Source organism: Taudactylus pleione, unplaced genomic scaffold (genome assembly GCF_031769625.1).
Source record: "Taudactylus pleione unplaced genomic scaffold, aTauple2 ptg001745l, whole genome shotgun sequence".
Classification (NCBI taxonomy): Eukaryota; Metazoa; Chordata; class Amphibia; order Anura; family Myobatrachidae; genus Taudactylus; species Taudactylus pleione.
The window spans coordinates 736,335-748,506 of NW_028286142.1; the positions used below are offsets into that span (position 1 = coordinate 736,335).

A 12,172-nucleotide genomic window follows, 5' to 3' on the forward strand; every position below is an offset into this window, starting at 1 on the left:
ACCTGTGCACCTGCTGGGTGACCTGCAAAACGTGAACTGCGTGGAATCATGAGGACCGAGTTTGAGAACCACTGCAATAATGCATCAATTTAGACCTTTAGTTGTATGCTTGACCATAAATTAACATCAGTGATGAATCCATCATCTGGAGCAGCTAAATATGGTAATATCACTAAAGGCGAACTTGATACACTAAGGGATTTATCTAATTACGCTGATATTGTAATTTGCCCCGCCGATAAAGGCGGGGCCATTGTTATACAGGATTTGGCTGCGCATAAGGATGAAATAGAGACAACTGTCAGATGGAACTGTTTATAAAGTGTTGGAATGTGATCCCACATGTGTATTCCTTAAGAAATTGACAACTGTATTAACCCTTGATGTGTGTAATGCATTAATACCTTTGCATCCAGTGGTTCCACTGCTCTGTACACTGCCCAAGGTACATAAAAGTATGGTCCATCCACCAGAGTGCCCCATTATAGCAGCCCGGTGATCTTTGTTCCAGCTTGTGTCCACCTATCTAGATGCTGTATTGCAGCCCTGTATTGTCAATAGTCCTGGGTTTTTACTTGATACAACTGCATTTTTTAATTTATTGGCTACAATTGAGGACATACCGGCTGGCAGTTTGCTTTGTAGCATTGATATATCGAGTTTGTATACCCTCATTCCGAATAATGAAGGTTATGGGCTGTGAGAAAATTGATTGAAGGAAATGGAATGTATAAGGGTCCTTATGTAAATTTGTTTATAGAACTTCTTGAGTTGATTTTAAAACAATTATTTCCTTTATGATGGAAAATTCTACTTACAGGTGTCCGGGTGTGCGATGGGGTCCAATGTGGCCCCATTGTACACGAGTGCCTATATGATGGTTGCCGAACAGGACATGTTTTTCAAAGAAAGGAGTGTATCTCGACACATTAAGGCTTCCGCCCGTTAGATGACCTTTTCTTGATTTGGACAGGTCCAGAGGAATTATTTGTGAAATTGATGCAGACTCGCAATAGTTCAGCAAGTCCTGTCATATTCACCTATAACACCAGTCTGAACACTATCACATTTTTAGATGTAGCTGTTTCAAAAACCCACCGATGGAAATACACTATTGCATGCCAATAGTTTCCATCCCAAATCCTGCAAATATAGTCTACCATTTTCGCAATTCATTAGAGCCAGGAGGGTCTGCAGTGATCCATTAGTGGCTGAACTAAATATTGACAGCATGATCAACATTTTTTTAGAAAGGGGTTACGATGAGGGGCCTATGATCAAGGCCAAGGAACGAGCCATGTTGATTCCTCATCAACAGTTGCTGATGAGCACAGTAAAGGGTAAAGGCAAACAACGCTTTCCTTGGATTAACCATTACAATCCCTGTAGTGATGATGTGAGACAGACTGTCAAACAACTTTGGCCAATTGTACAGTCTAACAGTGTTTTAAATCTACGTGAGGTGGATATTATGCCCTGTTTTACTAGGAGACTGACAATTATGGATTGGGTTATGAGACGAGATATTACAGGCATGCATTAGGTTTCAAAAATCAGATTGTTCACTTTGTTCCAAAGTCGGGTTGTTATAGATGCCTGGGTTGTTTGACTTAGTTACATGCAGACAGGAACTAGTTTTAATCATACCCACAGTGGCAAAAATATTATTATTAGGTACAGGGTAACTTGTTTAACCCGTTATGTAGTGTACCTAATAACATGTCAGTGTGGATTAAGTTATGTGGGGAAGACGGAAAGAACACTCCATGAAAGGATGGCTATGCATCGATCTTCGATTAAGAAGGCCATTGAAAGAGGCATGAGTGATCAACCTGTTGCCCGGCACTTTGCGGCCCTGGGGTATATCCTATCCACTCTCAGATACGTTATTGTAGATCATGTACCAGAATCTATACGTCGGGGTGATCACTCTCAGAAATTACTAAGATGTGAAGCACAACGGATATTCCGGAAGAGGTTGAATGAGACGGCAGGTCTACATTGTTTTGTATGATCTAAGCTGTATATTGCTCTGTGCTTTGTTTCTTATTCTATAATAATGCCTATAAATGGTATGACTGAGGTGATTTATTTTCAGGTCGTCCAAACTTAGAATTTTTGTGACCTGCAGTAGTTATTTGATCAAGTATAAAGCTGGCCATCCACTATACAATTTTTTGTCAGATATCTGTCCAATCTGGTTGGTTGGAATGAAAACCTGGTAATGTATGGGAGCAAATGACAGTTGATCATATGGTTTTAAACACTGAAAAAAGGACAAAAAAATTTGCAAATTGATTACATTTGTGTGTTTTAACCAATTTGTCTGAATAACCATTTTTGCCTATTTTCCAGTGTTTGTGAGGAAATGGATGATTGTCATTTGCTCCCATACATTACCAGGTTTTCAGTCCAACCAGCCAGATTGGACAGATATCTGACAGAAAATTGTATAGTGGATGGCCAGCTTTAGTGTGCCATTATGTATTTCATATACTATAGTCTCAAATTATTTGTATTATTGACACTATGTATGATTGTTTTTTGTATTGACTATGCACTGTAACATTGTATCTGTGCTGATTACTGTCAGCTGTGCCATGGGTAACGGTATGATGACGTCATTTGTAGGCGTCGTCATCTGTACCTGGAGGCCGGCGTTGCACATGGGGAAAGGTTTTATAAGGTAAGTGTTTTTACTCCTTGTATCCTGATGACGAGATATTAAACTCTCGAAACGTTGATTGAAAATTACTGCCTGTGTCAAGCTAATCGATTCCGAGTGCCGCCTTTTGCATGGTGTGTGTGTGTGTGTATGTATGTATGTGTGCATGTGTGTGTGTGTGTGTGTGTATATATATATATATATATATATATATATAATATATGTGTGTGTGTGTGTGTATGTGTGTATATATATATATATATATATATATATATATATATATATATTTTTTTTTTTATATTTTACAGGTACTGATCACAGCGCTATCCACAAATGTATATAGTCCCAGAGGCTTATCTCTGTGTGAATGACTCGACTTTATAACACTATGTTCCCAATTCAAACCGTGGCTGCTCGAAGTTTCCCAGATGTGACCTTTGTTGTATGGTCCTCAATGTTTCTTGAGAGGAAAAACACTCCTGGTGTAGCAGTAAACACAGTTTTATTACACACACAGGAACACATACAGAGGATAGAGTGACCTGCTCTTACTGACTTAGGCCAGTTATCAGATAAGCCCTCTGAAATCTTTTTTAATGTAATTATTTCTATATATGTGTTCCTGTTTGTGTAATAAAACTGTGTTTACTGCTACACAATTAGTGTTTTTTTCTCTCTCTCTCTATACGTACTGGGCCCGGTGAGAGTCTGTGATCTCAATTAGCCTGACCTTTATGGGGGACCAGAGGTGACATCCCAAAAAGACCACATACTATAAGCCTGTGTGAAAGGGCAACACGGTACACTTAATATATATGTGTGTGTTGTGTGATCTAAAACTTCTTTAAATGTTATTACACTATTTGGCGCTTGTTTCCACTATATATTAGACAGTGCATCCCATATAAGGGTGAAAAAAACATGCCCGCATAAAGGGGGAAAAAACATGCCCATATAATGGTGAAAAACACATACCCATATAAAAAGGTGAAAAAAAATCTGCCCCACTGTCCCCTTTACTATTCCTGAATCCTATCTGCCCCACTGTCCCCTTTACTATTCCTGAATCCTATCTCTGTCCACTGTCGGGGACCATTTATGAGCGGTAGCGACTAAGACACAGGTGTGACAGGACCATTTTACGGGTTGTCACCGCCTGTGATCCTGTACGCAGTTGTTAAAGCTCTGGTGTCTAAGGGGTCTATTTATCAAGCAGTGAAAAGTGTGGAGAAGTGGACCAAAGCCACCAATCAGCTCCTACCTATTATTTTATAGACTGTACTTGATAAATGCTACTTCAAAGCTATGGGCAACTTATCCACTGGTTCACTTCTCCACGCTTTTCACTGCTTGATAAATAGACCCCTTAGTTCCATCTCATTCTGCCCAGCCATAGGGTTACTCAGAAGACCAATGGGCATCCGATGGTTGGGTCTTTGTACACAAGCAGCAGACTTGAGATGCCGCAAGTGGGTGTCTCTGACATATCTCGGCTGAAGCATTACCATATTTTCGCTCACCCGCTGTGTATGTGTATGGGATCACAGCAGCGACAGCGTTTCTGTCTATCTCTGAATCAGGCCCTAAGTAACAATACAGAGGGAAAATAATGATACAATCCAATTTCACAAAAACATAGGTACAGTTTGTTTAGTTAAACATTACTGACTGCAATTTAAATTGATACCTAGCAATAGAATACTCTGCACATATGAAGGATGCAGTTACTTTCTGTACAAACAGATATCGGCAGACAAGGGAACACAAGAGGGAAAGTGAGGAGCACTGTTGGTTTTTGCTGTAATAATCACTGCACAAGGGCAAAGTCTATGATTTTTCTTGACAGCACTCTTCAGTAGTTTGTAGAAGAGAATTAAGCACCTTGTTCATCTGTGCTCCACCATTTTATTTTTTGGGTCCCCACTTTCCAAGGAACTCCAGCCCTGGGCTGACTAGTTTGGGTCTGGTTAATGGAATGGCAGGGGGACCCCGCACTGTTTTTTCCTTTTGTTATGTCATTAGCCCCTTGGCTGGTTCAGCCCGGTGCTGGTTATACGGTGAATCTCACACCATTTTTTACCCCCTAGTTTCCCATACCGGCCCAGGCTGAGAGGCCTAGGGCTGTTAATTTATTTGGGGGTGTCCCAACGCAATTAAAAAAAATTATAATTTCTAACCCTTTTATTAGAGGTTTACCGTACCGAAGCCTGCACAGATCATAGTGATCTGTGCAGTGCTTCTGTTTGGACGTGTTTGCCGTAGTTTTTTCACCTCTATTTGCCGTCTGTTTTGAACTGAAAGTTCAAAAACGAACAGCATTTAGAGCTGCAAAAACGGTCTGACATCGACGTCTGGTTTTAATTAAATCTGAAACCCGACGGATGATAAATAGTCAAATTTTTGACAGCAATCCAACATCGATAAAAGTTGATTTTAGCTCGGTTTTGGTTGTAAACCATAACCGACCTTTAGTAAATTTACTCCAAGCCCTTTATTTTCTTTTTTATCCTCATTCCAGCTGTATAGGGTACTTAGAAAAACTAATGGTCATCTCCTAATGCCAAGCTCACACCAAATGCTTTTGACATGGTAATAACCAGCTAGCCATAACCAATTAATCGTTGTACTAAAGAAATGCTGTCTTTCTCATGATTCATCTGAGAGTTTTAACCTATCGCGTTCATTCAGATAAGTTGTTCTTTTAACTATTGTACGTGTGTAACCGAACTTTTTGGAAAAGAACAAATGTGGATTTTACATACATGGTGTATTTTCTCCATTTTCAGCTGCTTTGTAAGGAAGGTTTCCTTCTGTCACGACCCTGCAGGACTACTTGATTCAGTCAACTTATCTATAATTTTGGCATGGGGCCACTTTAAATATTCACAACCCTTATGTGATCACACTAATGGTTTTGGAGTTTTGTACCGTGTGTGTATGTATGTGTGTGTATATATATGTGTGTGTGTGTGTGTATATATATATATATATATATCTATCATCCAAGATTAGTCTTCATTTTAGTGGATAGTTACGTAACAAAGCTGTTACATAGTTGCATCATTCTTTTTTTTATTTTATTTCGGCTCATAAAACAGTTAGTGTAACGTATAATCATTGAACTAAGTGAAGGGGTCACCTGGAAATTGCGTGATATATTACCAATCAATATATGATAACAATACACATAGGTTTATACACACATGTAAGTTTGTTGAGTTGCTGAGCACAGTTATCAATCATGTTTGCTAATCTTGAAGTAATATGGACTGTGACAAAGCACAATAGTGCAGTGTTTGGCATGGGAGGGTTTCTGCCATAATCAGGTGACTGAATCAAGCCTTACAATTTGTAACTGACAATCAATGTGAACGGTCCCCTTTAACTCTTAAAGCACTTATACTAGTAGTATAGAACATATGAATATAGAGGAAATAATACATTATCTAGATATTATCTTTAATGCATAAGGAGCCCCTAAGTGTCTGTATTGGTTGTATTACAGCTCACATATTTGTCCCTTACTTAGCATTAATGACCACCCCATCTCCCACCACGGCTGCAGATGGAACTGATCCTACCATTTACATAGTAAAATGATCATGCTAAAGGCTGAACTCAATTAGCCTGTTAATTTTAATGGGTGAAAAAAGGAGGTAGACTCAGGCTTTAATGCCTGAGGCTGTTGAATAGCCTCAGGTATTGAAAAAGGAATTGAATTCCTTTTTCACCCGAGACCCTTTTTAATACCCGTTAAATTAATGATTTAACACATAGAATGCGTGATAAGTTTGCAGATCTATGCGTTAACCGGGTCTCCTCACCCGTTAACAGCCTATTGGGGATTTCTTTTTTAAATAAATCCCCGTTAAGTGCAGCCTGCGTGTTGCCTTCGGGGCTAAATGAATAGCCCCGGAGGATCAATTAGCACGTGGCAATTTACCACGGCTGATTAAATTCCTCCATAAATATCTAACCATTTAAAAAAAAATTATTTACAATGATTACGTTTCTAATGACTTTAAGGCACTGCGTTTGTTCCTTTGTACTAGGACTTCTCAATGATCTTGATTGAGGGTAAAACTTATGCTGGTTACACACTGACAGATATATTAGCTGATCAATTGATTGGCCAAAATATTGTGTTTGCGTAGGCCAGTGTGTACCAGCGATATGTCTGTGAACGACGTCGTTCACATACATATTGCGTCGGCTGTGCTGTCCTGCACAGCCGATGGCAGATATATCTGCTCATCATGCTGTGTGTACGGACGGACGGCTGACAGAGGCCGCAGGGAGGGGGGCGTGACGTGACCCTCGGGCAGCAGGACCTATGCCATTTGACAGATGATGGTGGTTCAGTGTGTATGAACAACTGTCACCTCCAGATATATCTTTCAGGTGTGTACCAAGCTTAAGAGTAATACTTGATTTATGCAAAATAATTTAATTTTTTTTTTGTTTTGTTTTGTTTTTAAACAAAAACTCTATATAGCTGTTTTCTACTTTTTGAATGGTCCAACATTTCCTCAATCTGACCATCTCTAAAATCAATGCGATTTCCTTTCCTCCAACCAAAATCCCCTCACGGCCGGCACTTAAGTCGGAGAATGCTGGTTACCGTGACTTAACAACCGGTTTATGGCGTGGTAATCGGCATCTCCCAACTAAGTGCAGGGCACAGCGTGTTCAATTGATCAGCTTCGGGAACTCCTTCCCAGTGCTATTCAATTCGCCCCCCTTGACTACTCCTCTTTGGCCTGTCAAGCACCCACCTCGACCTTTTTCAGTATCCTTAATTCCGCTTCCTCATTCATTTTCCTTTTCTCTCATCGCTCTGACTCCACTGCTCTGCAGAGGAATGTGAGGAATTTAACTCTGTAAAGACCTAAAACACTCTCCTTCTACCTACCCCTCCATCCTCATTTCCCCTCCTGCTCACTTTGCTTTGCCAGTGACTGCTGACTTACCTCGTAACCTCATTCCATTCCAGTCCTGTGGATTTCTCCCACTCTTCCAAACCTCTGGAATGCCCTCCCACACTGAATCAGATTGGCATGCAGCCTCAGATTTTAAGCGTGCCCTTAAAACCCACCTCTTCAGACAAGCCTGCCACCCATCCCTCATCCTAACTCTCTAGCCTCTGTATTCCACAACTTTGCTCCCTATTCTGTTTAGAATGTAAGCTCTCAAGAGCAGGGCCCTTTTCCCTTTGTTTCTCTCAATGTAATTATGTATATATGTAAATTGTAAACCTGTCTGTACCAGTTCGTACAGTTTGTAATATGATTGTTTTTACCCTTATGTACGGTGCTACGAAACGCACCAAATAAAAGCTAGTAGAAGCTTCATATTTATTAGTATTCACACATTTATTTCTACAGTGTTACGTGATGTTTGTAGCTGTGTAGGGATGTAGTCAGGAAGCCGGCAGTCAAAATGCCGACCGCCGGCTTCCCGATAGTGAAATCCCGGCATGGAATTAATGATAGGGGTCTAAATACCGATGCCTATTATTAGCCCCACACCGAAATCCTGACGCTTGGCATACCGAACATAGGTTAGCCGGGTGTCGGGAGCTCATAGCCGCGCGGGGGGTAGGTTTTGGGACTCCCAGGAAGTCTTAGGGTTAGGCAACCCTCAGGAGGGATAGGGTTAGGTTAGGGGAAGGGGGTGTTAGGGTTAGGCACCCCTCTGGGAGGGTTAAGTTTAGGGTGCGAGGGGGAGTGGTTAGGTTTAGGCACTCCTGGGGGGAGGCTTGGGTTAGGCACTAGGGGAGGTTAGGATACTTACTTACCATAGTTGGGATCTTCATCTGCTGGCCTTCCGCCATCTGGATTTCATCCGCCGGTCTTAGGTCCGGCGGTAATAAATACTGATTCCACTGTGTATAGTAAGCTATACTGTCTGATCATTTTAGATGTATGTTTTTGGTGGGGTTCAGAACATTTTGTCCAGTAATGTTGCCGGCTTGACCTAGCTAGAAGAGAATATACTTCCACTGATCGCAGTATGAATAGTGAACACACAGTTTATTAAACGTTACTGTCTCGCTACAAGTTTTATTGATTTGAGTTCAGTACATCATAGATGTGCAGTCTAAGAATTTCATATCTTCCCTTTATAGACTTTATCTTATCAGACTAATAAATAGCTCTCCAGTCACAGATGATTTAGGAAGCATTAAATGTGTAAACAGTTGTGTTTTGAACGCAATAAAAGTATAATTATACAAATCTTTTTGTTGCACGCTTTGTTAAAATAATTGAAGTTTTGTTTTCAGTCCATAAGACATGTACCACATGAGAGATAGCAGTTTGTGTCATCTCCATTCTAGCTGGTTGCTTTTCAGAATTCAGTCTACAATTCAGTACCAATGGAATATGCAGAGAATGCAGTTGCTGCAAGTGCAGTAACTACAGTGGCACTAGATGCAAGGTAGATACTAATCTGAATCGTAGATTTGGACTCGATGGCAGCATACATACAGTATAAAGTTGGGTGTGCCTTATTTTGGTGTATGTATAGTAGATCTCACTCACTGAGTATGTTTAATAGGCATATTACATAATTTATTATAATGCTTTCCTATCGGTCTGCCAAAGCAGCTTTACAGTATTACCTGCTACTGCATACACAAACATTTCCCTAGTTCATGTTGGCAAAGAGATTTCTACTGTTCTGTCTGCAAAATGGAATGCATTATAATGAAGATGACTAGTTGCATGGTACTTTTTGCTGAATAAAATAAAAATACTCATTTATAACAAACTGCCATGTCAAATTCCTAATTGGACACCACGTTAGCTTTGTGTTCTCTTTTTGAGGAATAGGGGTCTATTTACCATGCATCTCTCTCCAGCAGCAAAACTTCATATACTGTATTACAGCACTACAGAAAGTACTGCTGCAATTTACCAATGTTCGCATAATCTTAACAATTATTGATTACTGTATTGATTAAATATATAATTGCTTGTAATAAAACATCCACCGATATTTTCTTATCACTAACATGAACCTGTTGACATCCACTTAGCTAAAATAATACATTGTAATACAAAAATTAGGGGTAATTTTACTGTGAATTGAGTTTGACTTCTTAAAAAACACGCTGGGCAGCCATGGGATTCGCATCACATTTTTAAACTCAAACTCCCGGATTTACTAATAAGCGTGTTTGTCTATTTAGTTCTGATGGCATTAACCATTGCGTTGTCGTATCGCGAACTCTGTCGGACAGTACATTTACTCTAGACTCCGCAGACAAATGTATGCTTGAACCCGATGAAACACGACAGAAGATGAAATCCACTTCCTATAGTTTTCCCAATGGTAGATTTCATCACATGCAATTGTCCATCATCAAACTTGTATAAATACATACCAAATTGTTCAAACACAAGCACTGTAGTGGGTTTATGTGGAAGAAGTGTGCACCGGTGTAGACTGAGAGAGAATTTTTTTTTTTTTACTATTTTGGAGGACTTTGGGGTATCTTATGGAATTTTGTGTTTCATTTTTGTGTTTTGTCTTTATACAGTTTACCAGGTAATTAGTGAATACAGCCACAAAACTTGCTTCAGCCATGTTTGTATCAGCCATATTGCTGCAGGTGATTTGTGCCCCTTTTATTTGCATCATCATTAAGGCTGCACAGGTTGGAGAGCTGTTCGCACACAAACACACCTCTGGTTTGGTATTCTATTTGTTTTTTTATTGTGATGCAAGTTTTCTGCGTGTTCTATGTAAAGGGCCCTATGTTTGCTCTGTTGGTCTACTGCCGAATAAAGTTGTGTGTGGCATGCAAATTCATAGCGGGTTTGCTTTAGTACTTCCCAGAGTTGCCAAGTCTGGCCAAACATGCATTCAAAGCCCATTTCAACCAAACCAAATGTACCCCTTTTAATGTTTTATTTTAGTCTATGGGTTGGGACCAATCGCAATCAACAGCTCCCAATGTCAATCGAAAAGCTGGGCCCCCAAGTAAAGTGGTGATCAGTCAATGCCAGGAGTGTAACGCATTGGTGAAAGGCTTCTGTCTATTGCCGGTATTAGATCTCTTAATTCGAGTGTCACCCAAAAATGCCATAATCTCTGTAGAGATCATGTGTGAGTTTGAGGTTGATGTATCAAGAGTGGAGAGATGCCTGTAGCAACCAATCAACTTCTACCTATCATTTTGTAGAATGTACTTGATAAATGCTACCTCGAAGCTGATTGGTTGCTATGTGCAACTTATTCACTAGTCCACTTCTCCATTGCTCTTACTGCTTGATACATTAATCCCTATAAACTCTGCATGCCTAGTAAATATTTTCACTGGAATCTGTACTATGTATGTGTGAGACACTACTTCCAACCGGTGCGGACGTCTGCTGGACTGGTAAGTATACATAATGGCATCCTTAGATGGTGTTATGTTTTATCAAAAATTACGATAAGCAGAGCTGTGTGTTTCCTGTAACCCATCATTCTGTCTTATGCCAATGTCCGTATATATGAAATAGTGCTATTATTTGTGATCGGTGCCCACTTACAGAATAAATCAAAAAATGAAATGTAGTACACGTTGAGTCTTCCATATACACACATTCAGAAATACTGTATATTTCGCAATATGGAATTTTTTGAGCACGACTGAGCTAGTAACACATTTGCTTTATTATGGTTTATTGTACACAACCTTTGTTTAAGGCATAAAATTATTACAATGATAATAATGATTACAAACTAGCTGGGATACCTGGCGTTGCCCAGGTTGAAGACTGAACCCTGAAGTACACCTGCAGCCTTATTTATTTTTTTCAGTGTCCTCACCTATAACCTGGATGACTATGTAAATTAGGAGTAAATGACAGTGCAGGCAGCGTATTCTCATACTGTTTGGAATGGGGTATATAAGGAGCAGACTGACTTACAGAACAGAAATCATTATAGCTTCCCAAATCACTTGAGTTTCAGGAATCACTGCAGAACAGAGGGGGTGATTCAGCTACGGACGGATATGCTATCGCAGTTGGTAACATGTTAGCAGCTGCGATAGCTGTAATATGGTAATGCAGCCGGAGGCGTCACGTCTCCTGCATGCATTACTGATCCAAGCTGCCTCCAAGGATCATCTGTGATCCCTTTGACTGGCTGAGTGACCATGGGGTCATCCAAGCCGGCCACTGCACATGAGTAAAAGAGGCCAGGAAATCTCCGTCAGACAACTAAGGTCCTGGCCTCTCCACTCCTCCCGCAACAGCAGTGATACGCCTCTGTTTTAGGAAACTTAGGCTGTTGCTGCCCCCTCCAAGCCCAGAAACTGCAGGAGACTGTCAATCACTGATAGTCTGCTGCTGCACTGCACGCAAACCTAGGCAATACATATTCCTGGTCACACTGCAATGATTAAAAATGTTGTATAAAACTACCTGCAGGTGCTTAGACTTGGGTCCCATCCCCATGATATCATTATGGTATGCATATATGCCAATATACGGAAAAGTCCGATATCCAAAA

The 12,172-nt window shown here is 40.3% G+C and overlaps 1 protein-coding gene across 3 annotated transcripts in view; it reads left to right on the plus strand.

Moving 5' to 3' along the window:
- MINPP1 (multiple inositol-polyphosphate phosphatase 1) overlaps positions 1-12,172 on the plus strand; it is a 113,027-nt gene that overhangs the window by 85,253 nt on the left and 15,602 nt on the right. For 2 of the 3 annotated variants that reach the window (XM_088464664.1, XM_088464666.1), the window contains exon 6: positions 2,632-2,686. The exons of the other annotated variant lie outside the window; for it this stretch is intronic. In XM_088464664.1, the coding sequence (XP_088320790.1) occupies positions 2,632-2,686 (55 nt within the window). The remainder of the gene's footprint in view (positions 1-2,631; positions 2,687-12,172) is intronic. 3 annotated transcript variants of the gene reach the window in all.